The 27,655-nt window shown below is 23.7% G+C and overlaps 3 protein-coding genes across 3 annotated transcripts; 1 reads left to right on the forward strand and 2 right to left on the reverse strand.

Annotated features, from left to right (window-relative positions):
• The first annotated feature begins 2,414 nt into the window (after window positions 1-2,414).
• Window positions 2,415-23,729, forward strand: LOC112595070 (1-phosphatidylinositol 4,5-bisphosphate phosphodiesterase gamma-1). Its single transcript, XM_025340162.1, has 20 exons — window positions 2,415-3,008; window positions 3,110-3,259; window positions 5,284-5,422; window positions 5,546-5,708; window positions 5,779-5,970; window positions 8,168-8,283; window positions 8,699-8,905; window positions 8,969-9,201; window positions 9,266-9,477; window positions 10,216-10,385; window positions 10,446-10,587; window positions 10,667-10,848; window positions 10,922-11,099; window positions 20,447-20,512; window positions 20,884-21,084; window positions 22,369-22,590; window positions 22,656-22,977; window positions 23,040-23,300; window positions 23,359-23,498; window positions 23,555-23,729. Exons 1-20 carry the CDS (start codon window positions 2,807-2,809, stop codon window positions 23,702-23,704), a joined length of 3,648 nt encoding a protein of 1,215 aa, XP_025195947.1. The 5' UTR covers window positions 2,415-2,806; the 3' UTR covers window positions 23,705-23,729.
• On the reverse strand, window positions 6,323-6,976 carry LOC112595073 (AP-2 complex subunit sigma). The gene has a single exon (XM_025340164.1). It carries the CDS (start codon window positions 6,819-6,821, stop codon window positions 6,393-6,395), a length of 429 nt encoding a protein of 142 aa, XP_025195949.1. The 5' UTR covers window positions 6,822-6,976; the 3' UTR covers window positions 6,323-6,392.
• Window positions 11,193-16,253, reverse strand: LOC112595072. Its single transcript, XM_025340163.1, has 3 exons — window positions 16,153-16,253; window positions 13,070-13,150; window positions 11,193-12,991 (listed from the first exon to the last, which is right to left on the reverse strand). Exons 1-3 carry the CDS (start codon window positions 16,189-16,191, stop codon window positions 11,258-11,260), a joined length of 1,854 nt encoding a protein of 617 aa, XP_025195948.1. The 5' UTR covers window positions 16,192-16,253; the 3' UTR covers window positions 11,193-11,257.
• Window positions 23,730-27,655: the final 3,926 nt, after the last annotated feature.

The following is a 27,655-nucleotide window of genomic DNA, read 5'->3' on the forward strand; positions in this document are numbered from 1 at the left end:
AACGAACTTTTGACAAATATGTTTTTGTTAAGCTTGTTAAAGGCATATTGGTGCGATACGGATTATGAAACAAAATAAATATGATGAAGTAGGTATGAAAAAATTGATAATTATAAAATATTGTGATGCAATCAAATAATTAAACAGTTGTACGACTGTTACAGTAATACAATATTACAACTTGTCACTTAGTTGTATAAGCTATTTATTAATTATTATTTATTAAAATTTCAATGCTTAAATAAATATATACTCATTGTACAACAGAGCTTTCGACTAATTACAATTTATATCCAGTAAGTCATCCAACTTTACTCTTACTGTATATAATACTGTGTTATTCGTATCAAAAGTATTTTTACACGAAAACTTTTGAAAATCAGTTAGGTAATGCAGTAATATATTTTAACACAACGTTTGGCATAATTATTATTATCACACTAAATTAAGGATCTATAAACATACACGCGTTAATATAGAAACGTTATTAGTTAGACGTTAAACATTAAGCACTTAATTTACAAAGAATCGATAGGTACCTCCTAATCGTTTCTTATTTAATATTAACACGGATAGCATACTTTAAATCAGTGTTTCCCAAAGGGTATGCCCTGAAATTTGAAAGGTGTGCCGCGAAAAGTTGAATTTTATATGTATATATAAAAATCATTTATGTTTGAAAAGTAGATAATATTTAATATTTATCCAAATTATAAAGTGTGCCGTGACTTATAAATCATAATAATTATAATAATAATGAAAAACAATTTTGGGAATCGCTGATTTAAGTACTTATTTAGCAAATATATTATAGTTTTTAGAAATGGATTAACAAGAATTTACTTAGGAAAAAATATTTGAAAAAATAAAATGCTAATTTTGTCTTACATAATATTATAATATGGATAAGGATAAGTACCAATCTAAATGTAGTGTTAAATAGGTTCTTAAATAATAAATCATATTATATTTATGTATTTACAACCAATATAGTTATATAATTAACAGAAAATAGGTACCTAATGAGTAACAATATTATAAAAGCCTTTTAATAGCTTAATAGAATATATTAAGTTAATTAAAAATTGAAATTACAACAATACCTACAATATTCATTTTTTGTTACTTACCTACGTTTTACGTTATTAAAACAATGAATGGTTTTATGGGATCATCATGATCATCAGTATGATTATATATGCATATATCATTTAAATAATCTAATAACAACAAATAAATTATATTTTTCTGAAATACCGTTAATTATTTTACGCATAACTATTTAAAAACAAATATTTCAATACAACGCAATAAAAAATGATCAATAAATAATAAAAAAAATTTTGCAGTGAAAATATATTTATTTTTATAATTTTAATGTAACATTATAAAAAGGATAATTATTCTATATGTAATATGTATACATTATAATTCATAGGTACGTATAATAACTATAGGTATAGGTAGGTATTTATATATAGCATTTATGACAAACGGAATAGTATATACTGTTCCATTCTACTTGGCATAGCCATATTATACACATAATAACTAATAATAATAACAACAATATACAATAAACACATACTGCTATACCGATATGCACACCTGAGTTAGTATTTTAGTATCATTATGTTTTTATTTTGATTATGTGTATGACAAAGAGGGGTTACAAAAATAAATTTCTTTAGGTACCTTTTACTCTAAAGTTTCCAAAACTTAATTCAATTTCAAATACCTAATAGTTCTATTAATCACTTGTCAGTTATCATGTATGTATTTATTAGCGTCCTCAAAACTCAAACTTTAACTAAACCAAGTACGTGCCTGATCTGCTATTAGTTGTTGATTAGCTAGGTACTTCTATTTAAAAATAAATTAAACATTCATTTTTGTATAATTAAGTACTTAAATCTAAGTATCTTATAAAAAAATTACAATTTTAATTATATTTGATTTAAATATTTTAGTTTATTTCAAGACTATGATATAATATATTTAGGTATATTATTAATCTTATTATTTTTATAATTATTTTATTACGTTAAAGCGGAGACCAGATTGGTATCATGGAATAGAGTCATAAACTATACGTATAATAGAGAGGAATGGAAGAATTTGGTATCAACAGCAAAAGGCCTAAATAGTCTATAATTTCAAAAAAAAAAAAAAAATTATTATTAGTTGGAAAAAAAGCCAGATCAATAATTAAGGTATCTATCATCTATTATCATATTTTACTGTATAAGACTTTAAAAACGGTTATAACAATTTATTTTAATATTCTTGAAAACTTTACTGTAGAGGAAACTGTAGAGTTAATTAAACAATATCAGTAGATATGGTTTACCTAGTGTCCTAGTACCTACTTATGAATTTATACAAAAAAAAAAAAATATGGATTTAAAATTAAATATAATATATATATTGTATACTAGTCAGTGCCGATTATCAAACACCAAAATTGATCAATCAGTATTCATTATCAATACTAATACTATTTTTAGTATTCTTGTATTATTAGGTACCTAATATTTTAAATTTATAACAAGTGACCACCCCCTGTTTTTGAATTTAATTTATTTCATATGTTAAACGTTATCATGTTTTGTAATCATTGATAAGTATTCGTTATCTAATATAGTAATATTTATCATTCATTCATTTCATTCATGAATCACAGTTCACAATTATTCTGATAATTTAATAAAAAACTTGTACACATTTTCAAAAGAATTTTTTATTTTCGAAAATTGACTTAATAAATGTTTTCGGGCAGTATAAATAGTATACAAATATATCAGAAATGGCTTGCAGCTCACTATCACATAACGTACTCATTTCGGAACTGGAACAGATCATGAACATTTTGGAACGAGGCACAATTGTCACGAGATTCTATTTGAAGAAGCGGCCTGAGAAACGAACATTAAGATTACGAAAAGAAACACGACAGATTCTTTGGTCTAGGACTAGTAGTACTAACAATAAGACCTTCGATGGCTCTTGTAATTATATATATTAGTTTGATCAATACAATTATTGTATAATTATGTTGTACCATTATGTGTATTTAACATTTTATGTATGATTGATCAATTTATTTTAGTGGACCTCAAAGACGCCAAAGAAGTACGCTGTGGTAGAAATAGTAAAGAATTTGATAGATGGCCTGATGAATTAAAGAAATTTGAAGCGACCAAATGCTTTGTCATATTTTATGGCAACGAATTCAAATTAAAAACTCTGTCTGTTGTTGGTATGTCTATTAATGATATGATATATGCTATATTTATGAACTTTAAGGTAAACTCTATAAAAAAAAAGGGACAAAGGTACCTATATCTTATGAATAACTGGATATAATACTGTCAAGGTTGTTTATAAATACTTTCATTTTTGTTATTTTAATTAAAACAATATTAGGTATGATTATTTAAAATATATTTTTTGTTATTATCTTAATAATACAAATTCAGTTGTGTAAAAAATGATTTACAATATTATATAGGTAATTTATAACTAACTTAAATATTGAACTAAACAAAACAATACAGATAATATCTACTTATTTATTTACTAATTTTAAAGATAGGTGTATGGATGTTCAGCTCTTATTTATGTATAACAATTAAAAATATCCTTTTTTCATCCTAGTGTCATGATTAATTACATTTTTATTTTTGAAAAAAATTAAAAACTATATTTTTTCTTTGTTTTATAGCTTTTGACAACATTTAAATGATATATCTTATACTAGTTGTTCAATATAAACTATTTTACTTTTGAAAACCTAAAAGTGGGTATTAAACTAAATAGGTATTTACAAGATTATAATGGTTATTACTTATTTAAAAAAAATATTGAGTTTCATATAACTAAAATCGATTTTGTTCTAGTGCAATATTATTATTAGTAAATGAGAAATTTTATATTTTTAGTTGAATCAAATATTGTTTTACTATTAGATAGTTTTCTTATTATCCGTAATCTATTACAGAATTTTAATAAAGAAAAGTATTTTTTTTTCATTTATAAGCTTTAATGAAATAACTGGTTAGAGACATAAAATAAATCTTTAATAAATTATAGAAATAATTTGAACTAAAAGGCTTAAAGAGAACTAATGTTTCGATGGTGAGCTCTATAGATGAAATACGTATGTTCATATGGGGGTTAAGTAATAATTTTTAGAAAGGATTTTATTATTTATAATTAAATGTTTTGATGTGAGAAGTAAAATTTTGTGGAATTCATTATTTAAAATTAGTTTCCATTCATGTTAGTTGATGTTTAATGATGTGTATATTTACATAACAAATATTTTCAGTGAATGGAAGAGGTATATTGTTTAGAGGTAGCTGCATAATCTTTTAAATATTAAGCCAGAAAGTAAATAATGTTATGGGTGTTATGAAATATTGATTAATTTACTCATTACTATTGTTTTGATTGTAAATCTATTTTCTTCAGTTAGCCATTCATTTTCTATAAGATAATATGTTTTTTTATTAAATTTAAGATGTGGAATTAGTTTTGCACCTAAAAATTATGACATAGATCAGAACTATGGTTCCCAAAAAGTTGTTTATTTATTTTTTTTTTGGTAATTTTAAAAAGTACTAGAAAATTTATACTCTTGTCCCACAAAAGTACAAATTATAGTACATTTTACAATAAATATCCCTTCGATACTAATACGTCAAGTGGCGATTTTTTGTTATGGGTTCACCAAACTCAGAACTGCTGCCAAGCATATTTAAAAAAAAAAAACATGCTCTTTATTTCCTAGACTTAACTTTGGACTCTAGTTTGAGTAAAAATTGACATTTGGTATGTTAATATTGAGGGACATTTGTTATAAAACGCTCTACAGAACCAACTTTTTTTACCAAAAATCTTTTATAACATTAAGGATCAGAAATTTGTTTATTCTATTAAAATGTCTTTACTTACTTAATGTGTTATTATTATATTCATAGTCTTAATTAGAATCTAAAATTTAATATTTCTTTCCTTTGAACTCAATTTGTTTAAAATATATTATTTTTATGTCTGGTTCTAAACAATTATACAGTAAATATTAAATAATAATTTATAGAAAATTATAAGCTATTTTATAAATTAAAATTTATGTTTTATTTTGCTGTAAATATTATTTAGAATTGATTGTAATCAGTCCAAAATTTCAAGTATACCTTTGTGTCATAAATGAGTGGGTCAAATTTTTTATTGTTGCTGATGTTTTACCTTTATTTAATTATAATTTTAAATGGATTATAGCTTTATCTGAACAAGAATGTGAACTATGGCTCAAAGGTTTATATCATCTTGTAAATGATACTGTTTGTGCTCCATATCCATTGCAAGTTGAAAGATGGTTACGCAAAGAATTTTATACTATGGAAAATTCAAGGGAAACGTTAGTATAATCAAAAAAATCAACCACTTAAAACAAAATGTTTTTAAAATATAATCATATAATCATTGAAATGGTGTTTAGACTAAAAAAAAAACAACAATAATAATCATATTTATCTTATAGAGTAACACTGAAAGATGTAAAATCTTTTTTTCCTCGTGTTCATTGCAAAATATCAACCAGTAAACTACGAGAGTTGTTTCAAGAAGTCGATACCAGGAAGCGCAATGAACTTAATTTTGATGAGTTTGTCTCTCTTTATAATAAACTTATCTATAATTCAGGGGTAAAAATTATATTTTATAATGTATTAATATAATTATTTACTTACTTAATACCTTTTGACATTTTAATAGATTTTCAATGAATGCTTTTCAATGTATTGTTCAGCTGATGATACATTCAGTGTTCAAAATCTTACTAGATTTCTGAACGCTGAACAAGAAAATTTATGTCTTGAAGAAGAACTCGTTGGTAAACACATGAAAGAATATTTCAAGTATTGTGGAAAAGATTCAAACGATAAGCTACAATTTACTGCAACCGATGTAAGTTATTTTAAATAAATCATCCAAATACTTAATTTGATAACACCGATTGTAAAAAATACACCAAACTTCAACAATTTATAGCCATCCATTTTATTTTATAACAAAATGTATTTAACACTAACAATGTATTCCAAATTCCTATAGTTGTAAATATTAGATATTCGCAGATTTGCTATCTTAAGGGGCGGATAAAATTAAGGATATCATATTATCTCTTATCACACGTAAAAAAAGATCTAAGAAAAGAATGAAAATAAATTGCCTGTAATTTATTTTAATTCTAATTACATTCGTAATAGCATTATAATATTATATGTATATAAATAAAAAAGAATACATTATGGTATTGAGTAATAAATTATAAATAGTATTAAGTGTATTGGTAAAGTAAAATATTTGCTTGTAGATATTATAATAACTTATTCTAATGAACTCAACATAAGTAGTTGTTTTAAAACTTTAGTTTGACTTGTTTCCCGAATTTCGCCAGCTAAAAACATTTCATCTACCACGGTGTATACCTTGTAGAAGTTGAAAACCAGATCTAGTTCACAAACGTTGTGGAAATATTCGTTGAGGACTTCGACGAAATTATGAATGGCCTCCAGATAACATAGATTGTTATCGCCCACGTCCACGCAGATGCAAAAATATAGTCCGGCGTACCTTCTATAAATAATTTTGAAGTTTCGGAATTCTACAAAATTTGTGTGTTTAGCATCTCTGACTGTTACGACTGCGTGCACTTCTTCGATAAGCTTTTGTTTCTCATCATCATCAAAGTTCATGTACCATTTGGCTAGTCTCGTTTTTCCTGCTCTGTTTTGTATTAGAATGAAACGGATCATTTTGAAGTGTTTAATAGTAATTAAATGTTAACTAAACTAACACGTAATGAGTCAAATAAAAACCGCGTCAACTAAAAATCAATATTAAGTAATATTATGGACTCTGGTAACCCGTGAACATAGTACATATTACATACTGCAACTGCATTGGGTAGTATGTGTTATCATCCACCGCAACCGCGGCTTGTCTTCCAAATGGCGACCACTGCTAACTGATAACAGTTTTCGTTGCTCATTTTCAGCTTTGAACTTCCGTTTCTATTTTCACTTATTATTCTATGAAATTCGAATGGTAAAATGGTAATAGGTATTTAATAGGTTAACTAAATTACCATGATATTATTAGAACTTTTTAAAGGATTTTTTTGGATAACAGAATATTAGATTTGATTAAATTGAAAATGAGCATCTGTGATTTATAGTTATGGTTGTACAGAATAATAAATTGTAATAAATCTAATTATTTTGTACTTATTTAAATAAATAAAAGTAGAATAGTATATTGAATTTTTAATTTTTTTGTATTTGTTATAGATTCACACTATATATATATATATATATATATATATATGTATATGTATATGTATATTATTGAGACTCAATAAAATAAAATATTTTCTTTAAAAAGGCGCATCCTTAATATTTTTTCTCTGTCTTAAATATGTAAAATATAATAAAAACTTTTCTGTCTTTACCCAATCGAGATTAAATTATTTGAATTAAGGTATTATTACCCAATAATTATAAAAAATAATATGTTTTTTGTTCTATTAGAAAAGCTTTTTTCATTATTTTGATTTAAAAAAAAAAAATAAAATATTAAATCTTATAATTTTTAGTTATTGGTAAATGATAATAATTAGGTAATTACTGTATTAGAAGTAAAAATACTTATAAAGATTCAGACAAAACACAAATAGTATTATTTTTAAAATATCTATAATAGATTATAGGCAACATCTTAATTTTAACAATATAATCGCAGTAACTGAACTATTGAGAAAATTTATAACAACATAATATACATATTATACTTCTATACTATATACACATGTATAAGATCAAGAAAAAAATTATGATGATGTGCCATTTTAATTACTGTAATCAAGGATAACTTAAGAAGAAAATGGTTGTTTATAATTAATTTTTAATTTAATAAATGGTTAAATAGTCTTGAAAATAATAAAGTGACTTTTTTTATAATACATATAGTGGCTTTTTTATAATATAGTGTCAGGTTAGGTTATACGTTTGTCTTCTAAATTGTGTTTTGATTAAAAATTTGTTTTAGATTTAAGTAGTGTTTATCATAAAGTAATATAATCTTGAATTTTATTTTTTCTTAGTTTATGGATTATTTGTTTTCAAAACAAAATGAGATATGGGATCAATATTACGACAATATATTTCAGAACATGACAAAACCACTTTCACATTATTGGATAGCTTCTTCTCATAATACGTTAGTATAATTTGTATGTTTTCAAGATATTAAAGTTTATAAATACATTACAAATCTAAAATAATTTCTTTAATAGAATACCTGATTATGTATTTGATATAATAAATGTTTTAAATTAAATATTATATTTTTATTAATTAATATTGATTCTTGTTTATAAATTATAAACCTCTATGATTATTTTATTTCATATTTTTTCTCAAAATATTTTATTATTTGGATTTCTGTGATCTTTAAAATAAATCTTTCAATTTATTTTGTTTGTAATATTGGTTTTACATAGTTGTTTAAACCCTTATGAGTATATATTTTAATATTCATTAGTCATAATAGTAGATTGTTTAATGTAATAATATTCTTTAACATTTATAGAATATTGATGTAATTAATAATCTGGTGTTATACATTTTTTCAGCTACTTAACTGGTGATCAAGTATCTAGTGAAAGTTCAATTGAAGCATATGTAAGGTGTTTACGATGGGGATGTCGTTGTATAGAATTAGATTGTTGGGATGGACCAGACGGATTGCCAATAATATATCATGGACATACATTAACCAGTCGTATAAAATTTTTAGACGTCCTAAAAACAATTAAAGAACATGCTTTTATTACTTCTCCGTAAAGAAAAATATTATATAGATAAACATTAATTAATTAATTAATTAATTACTGTAATTTTAGGTATCCAGTTATTTTATCAATAGAAGACAACTGTTCAATACCACAACAGCGAAATATGGCATCAACTATGATTGAAATTTTAGGAGATATGTTAGTTACACAACCAGTTGATCGAAATGAAACTAAAATGCCTTCACCTGATCAGCTTATGTATAAGTTCATAATAAAGCATAAAAGACTTCCAGATAAAGTTAATGGAGACCAAGCTGTCACAATTAGACATCATGATGATTGTAATAAAATTATATATTTAAACGTTTAATTTTTATGTTTATTTAAACATAGCTCCGTTTTTAGCTAAAGACACTGATCTAAGAAATACAAAAAAAAATGGAGTACTTTATCTAGAAGATCCGCTGGAAAAAGAATGGAGACCTCATTTTTTTGTACTTTCTGGTAATAAACTCTATTATACAGACCTCTGTAAAACAGATATTGATAATGAAGATGAAGCAGAAGGAGGAGAGTTGGAAACTTGTGACATATCTAGTGCAAATCGATTAAGAGAAGTTAGTTATATTTAATACATAATTATATACATATTATGAATATTAAGGACATGATGAAATACTAGACAGAGTGTTTATCAATAGGATAATTTCTATAAATAAGCTCAATCTAAACCATTTTTATAAATGTAAAATTCTGTATGTAGATATAAATTTATTTAGGTTTTTTTTTTTGTTTTAATAGTTTACTTAGTACAATTTAAATTTATTTGTTACTATATTAACTTAATTTTATTAAAATGTATTTACTGAACAAAAAAGCATATTACTTACTATGTTTACAGTTAAATTATTATGAATTAACATGCAACATATTTAGTTTGGTTTATTATTAATTGTATTAAATATTAAATAATAATAATTTATTATTTCAATACATTTTTTAAACAAATTATATAAATAACACTATTTTTGAACACAGAACCTTCAAGTACATGACATGTTGCTTTTATATTTTTTCTATTGCTTAACCTAGTAATCTTATTTTAGAGATCAAAAAAATTAGTAAGTTTTATTAAAAAAATATTTAAAAATATTTATGTATTTTATTGTTATAAGATATTGAATATTCATGATTTGATTTTATCAGTAGAAGATTATTTGTACAATACCTATTTTAAAATATTTATTCAAATTATAAATTTGTTTTTGCTACATCATATAATATCCAAGTTGTATTATTTGCACAATACATTTTTGTTTGTAATGAAATATAGGTTAAATATATACCTTTTGCAGGGTATACCTAATGACGAATTACATTTTGGAGAATACTGGTTTCATGGAAAATTAGCTCGTGGCAGAAATGAAGCTGAAGAACTATTGAAACAGTATCAACATTTTGGAGCTGGTACATTTTTAGTAAGACAAAGTGATACGTTCATTGGTGATTATTCCCTATCATTCTGGTAAATAAATAAAGTCAATCATTAGTTTAACTAGACATTTATCTATTTGTAAATGTATAGGCATTTAGGTAAGGTAAACCATTGCAGAATACGTTCAAAGCATGATAGAGGTCAAATAAAGTATTATTTGATTGATGGTGCTGCATTTGACAGTCTATATAGTTTGATAACTTATTATCGTACATATCCATTACGTATACAAGTAAATTGTTATAAATTTATAAAGTCTCGTTCTAATTTAATACATCACATAAACTATTAATAATATATTTTAATTTTAGGAGAGCTATATTATTTTGAATGAACCTGTACCTCAGCCTTTAAAACATGAAGGGATGAATTGGTATCTTCCTCACGTTTGTAGGAGTCGAGCAGAGGCATTATTGCGACGAGTACCACATGAAGGTGCATTTTTGGTGCGACCATGTGAAAATGATAAACATCTTTATGCTATTTCATTTAGGTAAATTAAGAAAAATATTTGCTATATTTCTTATGAACCATTAAAAAATATTTGTAAATTCTGTTGATTTTAGAGCTGAAAAAAAGATTAAGCACTGTCGCATTAAGCTTGAAGGTCGATTATATACTATTGGTGTAAAGCAATTTGAAAGTCTAGTAGAACTTATAAAGTATTATGAACAAAATTATTTATACAAAAAAATTAAGCTGTGGTTTCCTGTAAATGAAGATATTGTACAAAGAATGGGAACTGTAAGTATAATATACATATTATGTTAAGACAATATTTTAAATTTTTTTATTTATTTATTAAATTAAACTTAGGTATGTTATATAAGATTATAATTTTTAAGTGTTAGCCAGTCATTTTTTACATTATATATTATTAATTAATACATTAGTTTAGATTATTACTTAGTTATTGGAGTGGGTAGGATTAAGTAGTTTAACTTTGAAACACCTTGTCCATTCCATATTGGTATCACCTGGGGTGTAGCGATAGATTTCTTTTGTTGAATTACAGCTGATTTTGTGTTTGGTGAACCCATAAATCCCAAAGCTGGCACACAATCTGAACAAAGTGGTATAGGCTGAAGTGGTTTGTTTGATTTAACTGTTGGAGTCTTAAGTGTTTTTCCATTACAGTCAGACTCTGGTTGTTGGTCAAATGTTAAATGCAATGGGTTTGATGTGAGTGATTTTAAATCTATTGGTGGTTCACCTGGATTCAAATAAAACATCAATGTTTGTGGTGGTTTTAATTTGTCTTGGGTTTCTATAGGTTTTGGTTTGTCATGTGTTTCTAATGGTTTAGGTTTGTCATGTTTTTCTATTGGTTTTGATTTTTCAATTTTATTATATTCTGTTTTTATTGAATCTTTTACTGCCATTTGTTGGGAACCTTCTGCTTGTTCCAGACCCTTGTAAAAGCTGCCTCCACTTAAAATTTGCATTAAATTAAAACCATTTTTACCAGAATCTGCTTGTGGTTGAGTTGGTTGGGGTTTATTTTCTGTTATAGAATAATCATTTTGGATTATATTGGTGTATACTGGCAACATAACCATTGAATTTGGATCGTAATAATAAAGTGGTTGTGTTGGTATTGGAAAATTAGACTTTTTATTTCCTTTGTAAGTTCCTGGTTGAGGAGAGGTTGAACTTGGTTGAGAATAATAAATCCCAGAATTATCATATGCCTGTTGCTTAATATCTCCATGTGTTCCAAATCCCGAAAAATAACCTTGGTTAAACAAATTTGGTGGTTGTTGAATTTGTGATGGGCGATTATAATTAACTTGTGTGTCATATAATGATCCAAAAATTGATGGATTATATCCAACTAATCTTAATGGTTTGTTTGATAATTGTTGGCTTTTAAATTTTGAATGTTCATGACTTGGTTGATAACTTTCTTGTTGTTCCATTTCCATAGAATCTCTGTCAACTACTTTTATTGGCTTATCAGATAATGTACTCTTGAAATTTAACCGAGGATCAGACTGCTCATGATCTCCGTTAATATTTTGTATCATTTTAACAATATCCTTTTTTATAGCTTCATCATCATTGTATTTGAAATCATCTGTTCTAACTGGGTTTGGTTTTTTAAAAGGAATTGTAAATTCTGTTTGTTTAATTGTAATTCCCTCGTCTTGAATTAATACTTGATCTGTTGTCTGTTCATCTTTTATATCATCATTACGGTCTTCGGTTTGATTTGTATTCTTAAGTTCTGTTATTTTAGTAGTTTTCTCAGTGCTCTCTGCTGTATTATATTCATCTCTGGAATCTACTTCGATTGGTTTTGACGATTTTTGTTCTTGTGTATTTATGGGCTCTACAACTATTGGTGATACTTTTGAAGACACAGTTGATTCATTTGAAACATCAGTTTGCGTATTATATACAGGACTGTTTAAAGATATCTTTAATGGTGAAGCATCAACATTGGTACTAACATCAGTTTGTAATCCATTAGATTTATCGACACGGTAATTAACAACCCGCATATTTCCATTAGAATCAACTATATCACTATAAGATCCAACTTTTTCTCCATTCTTGTTTTCTTCTTGTGGTGATTTGTAGTTCCTTACAGTTTTATCATCTTGTAAGTAGTAGTGAAAACGGTATTGCGGAATCTGTAATTTAAACAAATTAATTATATATTAATTAATACTAATATGTATATATTTTTGTAAATTTAATTTATTTATTACTTCTTGTATTTTGGATAATCCCCTTATTCCTGGTACTTTAGTTGATTCTACTTTTATTATAACTGCAATGAATATGAATATCTGAAAATTACACAAGTTTAATTCATTTAAATCTAATTTACTAATTTATATAATTTTATCTTTACATAGTATATAATGATGACTACCATTATCAAAGTGAAGAATGTCTTTATTGAAATTCTTTTTGTTAATATAAAATATATAAATAAAATATTTATGACACATATAATACCAAAACTGCATAACTTATGCAGTATAATACACAAAAATAAATGTATTTAACAAAGCGTCATATGTTATAAAATAATATTCATTATTTTTATAAAATTTGATCAACCTTTTAAAAACAACTGTCCTAAAGTAAAAATCAGTTTCCTAAAATGATTGGTTTGTAAGTTGAGAAGTTATTCTGACATTATGTAGATCATATAAAATGTATGATGTATAAATTAAATTTGTATTGCCCTCCCTTAGTTTAGCATTGCTGTTGGCCTTGTATATTACTGTGGCTAAAATACTTAAATATGTCTTATTTAATAAACTATTGTACAATTTAATATTATTTTAGTTTATTATACATTGTTTAAGCATATTTATTTATTAATTGGTTAAAAATACCTTTAAAAGGTAATTTTAATTTATACTTAGGGAGTCTAAAGTAAACATTTTTAAAAACAAAAATATTTACGCAATACTGATTTTTGACAAAATATATTTCGTTGTATTCAAAAACAAATAACTGTAAATAGGTTATTAAATTTCGTTATCAACTATTTATAATATTATTTTTAGATATACTATAATTTTTAAACAATAAATAAATTTACGACAAGTCGATAAATTGTCGACGATCGACTGATATTTGGAATTTTAACGCGGTATAGATTAAATGCACATTGCACTATTTTCGTAAAATATTCGATTGCGATGATGACAATAAATACTTATGTAAAATAATATTGAGTTTTATATTCAATTTTATTTTAAATACATGTGAAGAAAAAAATTAATGTTTTTAAAAAATATGTAAAAGAAGTCAATGAGATATGTATTTTTTTTCTTAAGTTGGTGAAATATGCAAAATATACATTTTCAATTATTAATTTTATAATTCACTATCGTATAATTCGGAATTCTAGCTTAGTTCGTCATAAGTTAAGAGTGCATATTTTTTTTTTATAGAGTAATTTGTAACTTTTACAACTTCGGAGTTCTATTCATAAGTTATTTTTACAGAAACCAAAAATTATTAAAAATGTATTATTATGCTTATTTACAATATTTTTTATCACTTTTTCAAGTTCAAATATTTACAAAAAATAATGATATTAGTTATTCTGTTATAATTCAAAAAATATTATTCGTAGAGATTTGAAAATTTTCACCTCTCTACTATTTTTACCTTTTACTATTATTCACATTCATTAATAGGACCTATTAATTACTTAACTTTAAATCAGTTTTTATTTTTTATGAATTTTATCAAAAAACAAAATTAATATAAAATATCTATTTACATCTGTTATTTTAAAAACTAAGAATTGTTGTCTTATAAGTAGTATAAAAATAAAATATTGTTATGGTCCACTAGACATCCTCTATCCCTATAGTTACAAACCACCTGTCTTGTGAAAAAAGGCGCGTATCTAAAAAAATAACAATATTTGTAAGCATTGTATCCATTCAACAATAGAATCGGTTTTTTTTTTTTAATATGTTATTTAATATACTACCCCAGGTAGTCTGTTATTATAATCTTTTTTGGTATAATAATTATTTTTAACGTTTGATGTTTGACTGCAAATGTGTGTATGATACATAGTTACATGACTAAGCGTCTGCTTTATCATTTAAATTTATTTTTATACTATGTATTAGACATTCATAATGTTTTGTATGTATCAATGTATTATTTTTATCCATTATTATATTATTATATGAAATATCAACATAATCGGTATTTTACCGTTGTTAATTTATTATCAAGCATAATATCGTATTATTTTTTAAGTTAGGTCTATTTTAAATATACAAATTATTTGTATATTTAATATTTAAAAATCAATGATGAATAAATATTAATGAAAATTTATATGTAGTATACACATTAAAAAAAAATCTTCAATAAATTAGGTTTGTTTTAACCTAAAATTTAAATAATGCAATAGCAAAGAAAAATAATCAATGCTTGTATAATTAGCAGCAAAATATAAAATTAAGAATTTATAATATCATAATATTATTAGTTTAATTAACTATGGTCGTTTTGGTTCTATCCAGTAGAATATAATTATACTGTTAGATTTACGTACCTACAACATAAATATAACATGTTTTATTATTATAAAATCAATTTAATACTTAGGTTAAGTATTCATTATTGAAGTTATTATAGTTATTTATTTTACATTTTGTACATAATATATCATTTTTATATTTTCCTGAAGTTATTCTGTATTGTGATTTGCATTACTTAAAAAATGTAATAATCCTTAGGAATTTAGAAATACTTAAACGCATTAGTAGATACCCATAATTAATATATTTTTTTTTTAACTGAACTCTTAAATTATTTTTTATTAATTTATTAACTGCTATATTCGTGATGCGGATAAAAAATTAGTTGTTTTTCAATTTTCAATTATATGATATTTTTTAAATCATAATTTTCATCTCTGCGTCGTCATAGTAAATAATTATAATACAATTATAGAGAGCTACTGCACTAAAAAAAAATCATTCCGGCTTAGAATAATATAAACTTAGCGTTAGCTGCATTAATATGATTCTTTGAGAACAATGTGCTACAGCAGTTGCCAATATAAAAATCATTGAATCGTAATTTTTTTAACCATTTTTTATGATAGTATTTTAAGCAAGCAATTAAATATATAATATATATTAATTTTGAAATATAGATGGCATTTTACTCTTGTATAATTGTGTATAAATAAAATTTTTTTTAAATTTGGATATATTATGTTAATTTAACATGAAAACAAACTTAAAAACTAACATCCCTATGATGTAATAAAAATAATTTGATGGATTATGTTTCTCACCTGTACGACATTCTTTAACGGCAACTCCATCTTTCTCATTGTTGAAACCGCAGACAGAACCCTGCTGTTTGAATGAAATAATTATACTGATGCCTGTAACTCGTCATCTACCCCCTTTTATAATCTTCAGCCTTGACTTCTTTCATTGCCACCACCTCCACACTACCTGCTTGTCCTGGACCACTAGAAATATTCCATTAGGGATTCTCATATTATGATGTGATGTTTATTTAAATGTGTGTATCATATAATGAAAATATAATCTAGTTTCAAAACTATAGTCATAATATTAATCGGTTTGGTAAATTGTGTAAACAAAGTGCTTATTTATTTTTAAGGTAATTAGTTAAGATATATTTATCAAAACGGGTTGCTCAAGTATGTGCACGAATGGATAAAGTTCATTGTATAATTTTAGAACTCCTTGATCATTTGAATATGTTCCGTTTACCCCGCGCGCTATGAATATATTTGGGTAATTCTATATACTGGTACTTCGGGTTTTCCGGTAGATTACTGTCTCTTGCATCAAAACAAGACATGCTGTATGAAACATTAGATTCATTTGAACGAGTTGCTTCTTTCTTCTTTCTTTAGTAAATAATTTTAATTTCTCGAGTTGTTATAACATTATGTATTTTAAAATAATCTAAGACTTATATTATCTTCAGTTATTTATATTCCTGTATTCTCGATATAAAATGTTGTTTATTTTAACACCTTCAAATTAAAAAAAAAAAAAATTAAAACAAACTATAATTTAACTATTTTATTAATTTATCTTTTAAATAATAAGTGCACCGTTGAATATATTTATAAATTAAATTAATATTTTATTAATAAATTAATAACCAACTTAGACCTCTTTGACTATGTCAATCCATTTTCTTACACTAATTTACCTTTTAGTTTTTGAAAATAATATTATTGAATAAATTTTAAGCGATTTATATGATTCATTTATTGATAAACTAAATATAAATATTCATATTAATTTAAAACAATGTATTGATATGATTTAATATTTTGTAATTAACGTATAGTTGGTTACAGCCACTTTTATGATAAAACAATAAATCGTTTTTAAAAGTAATTGCGTGTCACGCAGCATGTTTTATGTAATCGTTTCAAAAATTGTTTTTAAAAATTGTATTTCTAATTAAATTTTTTTAAATAATTATACTTATAAATATTTTAGTGTGTCTTAAAGATTCAATATTAAGATAAAAAACTGGTAGTATAAAACTTAAGGATAAAACATAATAGATATATAATTATATTAAGATAACATTTTAATTAAAACTTTAAAAGGTTTTACAATCACTCGTAGACGTAGTCGCATATCACATGTCTACAAATTAAACATTAGTTTATATATACTGTAATAAAATTTTGACTTACGTATTTTCTATCATAAATTCATAACCAATAGAATAAAATATTTTAGTAAGAAAAAATGAAAATAATAATGATTTATAAATTGTATTCATTAAAACATAATTTTGTAGTCCATTTACGGCGATGAATTTGTTAAAAATGCATTTAAAATTATACAAATATACTAAAAGAGATATTATGTAGGTATTTTTTATTTCACGCCTTTTTAAAAAATAATGTGTTGTATCAGTATTATCTTGTCACCCTTCCGATTTTCGGTGTAGTCTTTTGTAGTTTTTATGAGCTACTTTTATTTATGTCTGGTTATTGTAACTATCATTTCAAAAACACCTAGACGTCTAGTGGTTTCACCCTTAGATATTACATTATGTTTGTTATTATGTGAATCACATAATATCCAACTATCCTCCTGGAGATACAACGCGAGAGATGGGACGCTGAGCTACCACCATAACCGGTTTAGGCATAAATAACAAAATCTGTACCCAGTCAACCCATTGAAGCAATATAATTTAAAAATTCCAAGATCAGGTTTTTCGGATGGGTACTAAATAATAATGAAAAAAGTTCTAATGACGTATTGTTACAAAAGGTATATTAAACCGTTCGACCCTTATAGAAGGTTCATTGAACTTCAAATAATGACCTCTCTAATTTGAAGTTTTTAATCTTTCTAGAGTACATGTTGAGTCAATAATAAATTATTATTATTTTTTTTTAGTAATATTGATTGCTTATATTGCTTATATTATATGATATATTATTGAACCGAAATGGATCAAATATATTTATATTTAATGAATGTTATTAAAATTAATAATGAAAATTTTACTAACCTATTAGCCAAATTTACGAAAAAAAATTATATACTTTTATATTTGAATTACAATAATTATTAAAGAGATTATACTTTTAAATAAAATAATAAAAATATTAAAAAATAGATAAAATGATACCGTTCTGCTGAACATTAGGTGTTGAGTGGATCACTATTATAGGTCAGTTAAGTTTGAATTCATGATGTACCTATCATTGCATGTGAAAAACGATTCTGAGTAGAAATGGGCTATTAGCTTATATCACCAAGTTACATGTTTATTTGATATAATTATTAAAATCAATTATTTTACTTTTTATGCTATAGTATAGGTTGATGTAATTTTTTTTTAAATACTGCATTTATTATATAACTAGTGTTTAATTATCATAATAATACATATTTATACCATATTATATCAATTTATATAACTTAAAATGTATTATAAATTCTTAATACCTATAAATAGATAATTATATAAAAAATACATAAAAAATTTAAATTCTTACAATGTTTTTTAAAGTATAATAAAATAATTAAAATATTGTTTTATTTATCGTTTAAAATCGTCTTGTCAAAATTCTAATTACAAATGTACCTATATAAAAAAATTGTGCCTTTTTATTTTTAATATTTTTATGTAGGTATAAAAATTTCTCTAGTAGGATCTTGTGCTTAATTTTCAAGAATTTCGACCAAGTAAATAATTTTTTATTGATATTTATAAAAAAACTTTCTCATGCCTATAAATAACTCAAAAAGAGTCAAAAATTTTTGAAAATTTCAAGTTAGTATCTAATATTATTATTTTTTATTTATTTTTTAAATACAAAAAAAAATGTCATAAGTTGTTTGAGAAGAAATAATTATTTTATGGATAAATATCAAATGTCATAAATATTTAAACTTAAAATGTTTAAATAAAATTTATTTGGCTTCCCAGTAAAAGTTTTTTTCATACAAAGACTGAAAAACTAATGAAGAATCTTGTATTGAATTTTTAAATCTTAGGTATAAAAACAAAACAAAATTATGAATATTTAACTACAAAATAATTTTTTAATTTTTACGATTTTTGTGAATTTTATCAAAATTTTAACTTTAAACGTTCATAAAAAAATATTGTGACTTAAGATTTTAAATACTGCTAAGTTACACATCCATGAAAAAAAAAAATAAAATAAAATAACTATGCATCATTACTTTCATTGTTCCGCTCAGAATCTAAAATAGTAGCTATCATTCGGGTATATTTATTTTGACCGAATTTATAAATCAATGTATTGAATGCATTTTTTTTTTGTATTATACATTCAAAGCAATATTTCAAAAAATAATTTCCTCGATTACTTAAAAATTACAATGTTCTTTAAATTTATATTTAGTTATTGATAAGCTGATATTATTGTTATTAAAAACATACAATAACATTTTATTAATGTGTAAGTTTATTAAATATCTACATATATTTAAAAAAAATTGTTAGTCTTTAAATTGCAATAATATAACTAAATTACATTAAATCTGATAAGAAAATACCGAAAATGGCGAAAACTAATATTTATATATCTTAAGTACCTGCGGTTAGCCAGTTAAAATTTTAAATTGTTCAGAATCCAACATGTAGACAAGTATTAATGTGTTTTATTTTATTTTTGAAGTTTGTTTTAATTACATTAGTAGGTAACATAAGTTATTACATATATAGTTACTGTATTGTATTTTTTATAGTACAGTCGGGATTACTTGAATTTATTTATTGTCTATTGAAGTGTTTATAAGTTATATTTTAGGTATATTATTTGAAAATTTTATAAATAAAATTTATTTTTATATACCAATTATGATTGAATGTTTATGATGAAAGTTTGAAACAATTATTATTTTATTCATTTATAATTATTTGCCATTAAGGTTTTTGTTTTATTTGTATCTTACTAAAATAAAAAAATTAAAATATTCTTACTTATATTTACTTTATAGTTTATTTATATAAAACTTCAATAGAATATTTAATGATTGTATTAAAGTTATTTTGAATGCGTGCTTAAGTTAATATCAACATTTTTATGTTTTCAGGATATCGACGATTCTTCCATTTCGTGTACACCCGGTTATATGGATCCAAGTAGTTTCATTAAGAAGGTAAATAAAATAAAATTTATAAATTAGATTGACCATTTAAGTGGTTAGTTAGGTTATTATATTTATTAGTTGGTATAATTATTTTTAAATAATATATTGCTTCTAGAAAAAAAAATTTTAATCAATAATCGTGCTTTTAACTTTTTATAAAATTCCCTAAAATCAAAACTATGTATTATTATTAGATGTAGTTTTATAATTTAAAATCATTATAAATTAAATTTCTCCTTAGAAAATTAAAGCACTTACAGGAATAATAAGTTTATTTACTTTAAAGCAGCAGTTCTTAACCTTTTGTATTAATTATGCGTTAAAAACTTTTGTATAATTATTTTAAAATAAATGTATAATATTTTTTTTATGATTTATAGGTTACTGTAAAAGCAACATTTGATTATGAGAGCAGACAAGATGATGAATTGTCATTTTGTAAGCATGCTGTAATTACAAATGTTGTGAAACAAGACAGTGGTTGGTGGCGTGGTGATTATGGCGGAAAACGCCAACATTGGTTTCCTAGTAATCACGTAGAAGAATTACAAGAAGCACACATAGAAAAATCTGACAGTGGTGTAAGCATAAGAACTTTAGTAAAACATAATAAATATAAATTTACTTGAAATTATAAATTAATAATAATTATTTATGATATATATAATATACTAGCAGTGTCTCACCATGCTATTAACTTTTTCTAATTTATATTTAAGATTTTGAGCTAAGTGGTGAATGTAATTTTACAATGATATGTGTATGTGTGTGTTATTGGGGTAGTAAAAAGATTTTTAATGTTTTGAGTATTGTTAGTGATAACAAATTTAATTTAAGTAGTACTTTGAGGAGGTCATAAATACATTTTGTTTAAAAAAAAAAGCTAAGAAATAAAAAATGAAAATTTTTTCACAAAATTAGTATTTGACAAAATCAATTTTGCTTTTTATTGTAATAGTCAAATTACTTTAGAACATTAAAATTCTTATATTAATATTAGAATTTTATTAGACATAATAACATTTACAAAATATTTTGATTTTTTTTTATTAATGTTTGTAAAAAAATACTCCTTGAAATTTTATATAATGTTTCTCATAACTTATTATTGTTAGAATTTAAAAAAAATCTAAAATACAGGTTTTTAAATAGACATTTTATGTTTAAAGTTGGTAAAAACAAAGAATAAAAAATTCAAGTTATTTTATTGTAATTTAAAAATACTATTTGCTTGAATACTAATTTTAATCTTTATTATGATATCTTATACACACAATGACATTTCCAAATGCAATGTTTTCGGCAAAAATTAATTCAATCTACCTTCTGCATTCTTGATAGTAAAATAAATTATTTTAATTACATTATATTAAATTTATCATAAAATATACTTGGTAATAAAGGTTGACAGACTTCAAAAATGTTTTTCATGTACTATGATTTATCATTAAATTCAAATTTAACCCATACATTATAGTGACTTATTCCTTAATAACGAAGTACATTCAATATCTACTATACAGTCAAGTGATATTTACTTTTTTTCTTTTTGAAATTTAGAATTATCAGAACCATATTTGTTAACATAATATAATATAACACTATTGAAAAAATTAAAATGTTTGATTCACGTGTTAAAACATTTTATAAATCTGAAATGGGTAATTTAGAAGACTTATTAATATAATATTTTACTATAAAAGTTTAATTATTAATTTTTATTAAGTATGTACCATTGAGAAATAAATTAGTAAAAGAGAGAAAATTAAAAGACATTAAAGGATAAATAGCAAGAGACACTGTATGCAAAAAAAAAAAAAATGTTCATACTTAATAATTGATTATTTTTAATTTTAATGTTTTAGTCAACAGAGTCAATGTTTTTGGGAAATTCACAAAAAGGAAGTTTAGACTTAACTGGTGCTTTAGTTGAGATTGGAAAATTAAATCAACTGAAACTTGAGTGGATGATCAAAATACAAACTTCTAACGCATGCACCCCATTTGTTGTAGGCGCAGTATCAAGAGAACAAGCAGAAGAATGGAGAAATCTTATTACTGAAACTGCTCACAATGCCAGTGCAAGAGTAATATAAGCAAATAATTTACTTTTAATCTTAAATTTGTATTAAATACTGTTCTATTTTATTAGGAAACAGAAAATAAAAAAATGGAAAGACAGTTAAAAATAGCTAAAGAAATATCTGATCTTATTATTTATTGTCGATCAGTAGCTTTTTGTCTAGAAACACAAAGAGAACGTGGATTTGTTCACAATGAAATGTCTTCTTTTCCTGAAAATAAAGCAGAAAAACTTATGTGTCACCAAGAAAGTGTATTTTTCTTTCGTTATCATCAAGTTCAATTTAGTAGAGTGTTTCCTAAAGGTCAACGCATTGACTCATCTAATTATTCACCAATAGCTATATGGAATACAGGATGTCAAATGGCTGCTCTGAATTACCAGTCACCAGGTATACAACTAAATTATTTTTTGATAATTAAGTTTTATAATAATTTTATTTTTGGGTTTTAGATAAAGCAATGCAATTGAACCAAGCTAAATTTCGTTTGAATGGTGGTTGTGGTTATGTATTGAAACCAGATTATATGTTAGACGAAAGTGATAAACTTTCAACTAATTGGATGGAAGAGACATTATCAATTACAATTTGCATTATTGCTGGTCGACATGTTGGAAGACCCGGCCGTAATGGAATTTCTAATCCATTTGTTATTGTTGAAGTGTATGGAGCTGAATACGATTCAGGATTAAAATTAAATACTCGCACAATACGTATGCTTATTTTTTATTATTACTGAATTATTTATACAATGGTTTTATATTTTTATAGCTGACAATGGATTTAATCCAGTTTGGAATGAAACATCTGAATTTGAAATTGCAAATCCTGCAGTTGCATTTATTAGGTTTGTTGTGAATGATGAAGATATGTTTGGTGATTCCAATTTCATAGGACAAGGGACATATCCGGTATGTTCTTCTGCATATTTTTTTGTATTAAATTATAACTTTACTTATTGTTTCAGATAATTTCATTGAGGTCAGGTTATAGAAGTATTCCATTAAAAAATGGCTATTCTGAAGATATTCCTTTAGCATCCCTCTTATTACATATCACTGTCAGAAGTAACTCTGTTAGTAAAACTAACAACTTTTTTTTAAAATCTCTAGGTTAATTATTTTGAGCACAAGTAAATGATTATTTCTATCTAATTATTTTTACATTTTTTTATTTTGTATAATATACATTTAATAAATTAGATGCAATTTTTACAATATTAAAAAAAAAAAAATGTTTGTTATTATAGTTAGAAAAAAGTTGTTAATTAAAAATAATATTTTATTGTAATTAATAATTGAATAGATAAAATATCAATACATTTTAAATTTGATATTTCAAATAAAACATTTAATTAAAATTTTGTAAAATTTAAGGGGTATTATATAGGCAATTTAATAAACTTTTATTTAGAAGAAAGTTTTAATTAAAAATTGTTTCATTATATTTTTATGGACAGGTTATATTATAACAGTATCACTTGCTTATTATGTTATAATAAAAATTATTATTGATTATAACTATAGTATTGCTGTAAATCAATAATTATTATTTTTATTGGACTGAACTTAATCAATGTTTTTGAACTATCCATATTTTATAAAAGTATCATTTATAATATTTTTAATGTGAAATAATAATAATAATGAATGCACATGTAAGACAAATGAGATAGTTCAAATAAAAAAATTATTCATTTTAAATCATTTTATGATATACAACAGATAAAAATTATATTGTGTTTATATGTTTAATATAGTTATTTTTGCTACTTGTTAAATACTAATTCATATATAGTTAAAATAATACTATAAGCAATAAATTAAACAAATTTTAATAAATTAATTTTTATATAAATAGCTTAAAAATAATATTAAATTGTTTTCAAACAATGAAAATGTATAAGTTATAGTCTTTTTTAAGAACTTGTTAATATTTGAGAACCATTTGAATGATAAAATAAAAATTTTAAATTGAAAATATAAAAATAATTATCCATATTAAATCTTACTTAAGCTATTTTAAAATGATACACTGTACAACCATATAGTATATTAACTTCACAATTTTATTAAAAATTTTTTTTTAGCTTCAGAGGGTCTATTTTTAAATTATATAGTTGATTTAAGTTTATAAAATCATTGTTTTTATAGATAATGATATTCTTATAAAAAATAAGTGGTAATATATATGTTTTTATGTTATATTTATAAAATGTATCAAGTATAACAGTTATTAGTTATTATTATCTGTTTGATGAAAAGTATACCTAAAATTTATTTTATATTTTGCTTGATAATAAGCCTGTTTCTTCCTGAATTATTTTTAATGTAAACAGTTTTTATTTTATGTTTATATTTATTGTTAATTGTAACAGATAAAATTTAAATATTATATTAAGTTTTTAAGTGTATTTATTAAAATGAGTATTATCAAAATAAATCACATAAAAAAATATATACCAAGTATTATTTTGTGTTTACTTTGTTTTAAACTGTTATTAAATTAATTATTTTATTGTAATATTGATATATTATTAGAAAACTTAAATTTGTCTTATAGAATTTAGTTTATACCAAATAATTCAAACAATTCTTCTCCTTGAAAATTAAAAATATTTTAATGTTTTATTGTAAGTGTTGATTCATAAAGCAAATCATAGTATATTATGTTATATATTTAGTGATATAGATTGATAGACCTCAGAATCGTTTATCTGATGCAATGAGTTATCATTGAATACAAATGTAAGACATATAATGTAACAGTAATTTACTTAATAATGAGGTATACTTGATATTTTCTGAATAGTAGATCAGTTAACCTTATTTACTTTCATATTGGACTGATTTTTAAAACTTTATTCAAAAGTTAATAATATAATTCTTTAAAATAATCACAAACTTTTTAAGTGTTAAAATCCATATTTCTAATGTTATTTAAATTTAATTTAAAAATCTGAAGTCCAGTGTAACCTGATCCTTTGTAAAATGAAAAAAAAAATTCTTTACTGAAATATTCTGTGGCATGATTATTTTTTCTGTAAAATCATTTTTGATCGTTAATTGGTTTGATTATATTTTATGCGTAATATTCAGTATTCTTTGGTCGCCATGCACCACAACTATAAATTGCCTAGATTGTTGCCCCTTAGTATTGCAATATACCGTGTTGGATACCTTAAAAATTATAGACAAGCATTGCTCGATAAATACACTTTGCCATGTATTATAATATAGACATGTTTTAATCTAATGCAATGTATTATGTATAAGAATTAGATATACTTAATTTAATAAAATTTAGTTAATTTATTAAATATTGGGCGTCCTTCAGTTGTAGTGTTTAATTTCACGTAGATAAAACTTTTTTTTAATCTTATTAATTATTTATTTAAATATTTAGGTACTTATTAATTTGATTTAAAATGAGAATTGGATTCAATAAAATTATTCATGCGTTTTTTCATACCTACAATAGAATTTTTTTTTTTTTAATGTTTACTTGAAAAACATTTTGTGTGGTATTGGATGAATACATTTGTTATCTTATAATTTACACCACAAATTTTCTATCTATAATTTTTGCGGTATAGATATTGTTAAATAGAATTATTCGAAAGATGAATATTGAATACGGTAACCAAGAATACTCAGATAATACGTAAAATCAAATGTATAGATAATTGTTTGTGTCTTGTCATACATACACCATTATTAATTATTTTTAAAAATGTATATTAAATACTTGATAATATTTGATATTACATATTATTAAACTACTATTTAAACAACTATCCTTTTTGTTTTATCAAAAACTAAGTTTTTAGAATAATATTTTGATCAATTGAAATGTTGAAATGCATTCAAATAATTCATTACCTATACTTAAACTTTGTTGCTTTGAGTATAAGTTTTCCTTGTTTGTACAATTAATAGGTATAACACATAATTTGCATGTATATATAATACACCAGCGGTTCCTAAAGTGTGAGGCGTGGTTCCTCTGGGATGCGTAAGCACTTAACAGGGGAGACGTAATTTAAATATTTATATTGCACATATTATACACTATAAGTACCTACCTACTAATGAAGTACTAGTTACTACACACTTATAAAAATATTTCATTTATTCAGGGGAGGCGCAATTAATTAATTTTATTTTTGAGGATGCGTGAACCAAAAAAGTTTAGTAACCGCTGTAATACACTACAGATACAATATTAGCAAATGCCAAATAGATATAGATATGAACCTTTTAGCCACCAGTGATATTAGGTATATTATATAATAATTAAATGGACCTAGTAAAATTGCTTATTATTGTAGATACCTACTTTGATAGTGCGGTATTTCATTATTAGGTTGTAAGGTTATCTATAGTTTACATTTTTTAGACTTTTTCAAAACTAGAGCCAAATAATTGCTAATTTTGTTTTGGTATTTTGACGTTAGTAGCACAACTGCACAAGGACCAACCATGGAAAGCCTTTGGTATTTTTTTTATACCTAATGTGTTTTAATTAAAAAATGTAATCGAATTGTAAAAATACATCTATAACGATTCAAATCGATATAGATATTTTTTAAATACAGTAACCACTATAACAGTTATATGTTATAAATTTACCATAGACTGTGGATCAGTAACGTATTTTAGAATTTATATAATTGCTCCACATCTAGACATTAATAGAGAAAAAACAATCATTCAATATCACGTTCATGCCCCAAAAAATTAGAATTAAAAATAATAATAATAAATTGAAATTGAAGTATAATACGTTATTATTAAAATACATTATAGGTACATCGCAGTACTTTTACATACTAACAACGTATTTAATTTTTTTTTTTTTTTTAATATAATATTGATAATTAATAAGAAATAATCATGGTCCACTATGATTATTAGTTTTATTGTATTTAAGTTTAAATCTTATACTCGACTTTGGAAATAAAATAATACGTAGCTTAATATTATAATACTATGGTGTTGGTATAGATTCAGGTTTTTAATATTTCCCTTTATTTTTATAACGAAATAAGACATAAATTTCATCTTTC

Source organism: Melanaphis sacchari, unplaced genomic scaffold (genome assembly GCF_002803265.2).
Source record: "Melanaphis sacchari strain LSU unplaced genomic scaffold, SCAv2.0 Contig24_pilon_pilon, whole genome shotgun sequence".
In the NCBI taxonomy this organism is placed as follows: domain Eukaryota; kingdom Metazoa; phylum Arthropoda; class Insecta; order Hemiptera; family Aphididae; genus Melanaphis; species Melanaphis sacchari.

Bases quoted from the DNA above. Each gene is read 5' to 3' on its own strand.
- LOC112595070 (XM_025340162.1), top strand. From the start codon at position 2,807: ATGGCTTGCAGCTCACTATCACATAACGTACTCATTTCGGAACTGGAA. The intron at 3,260-5,283 runs GTATGTCTATTA...AATGGATTATAG, and splicing joins AAAAACTCTGTCTGTTGTTG to CTTTATCTGAACAAGAATGT. The intron at 5,709-5,778 runs GTAAAAATTATA...ACATTTTAATAG, and splicing joins AACTTATCTATAATTCAGGG to ATTTTCAATGAATGCTTTTC.
- LOC112595073 (XM_025340164.1), bottom strand. From the start codon at position 6,821: ATGATCCGTTTCATTCTAATACAAAACAGAGCAGGAAAAACGAGACTA.
- LOC112595072 (XM_025340163.1), bottom strand. From the start codon at position 16,191: ATGAGAAAGATGGAGTTGCCGTTAAAGAATGTCGTACAG. The intron at 13,151-16,152 runs GTGAGAAACATA...TGTAATTTTCAG, and splicing joins CGTTAAAGAATGTCGTACAG to ATATTCATATTCATTGCAGT. The intron at 12,992-13,069 runs GTAATAAATAAA...TTTAAATTACAG, and splicing joins GATTATCCAAAATACAAGAA to ATTCCGCAATACCGTTTTCA.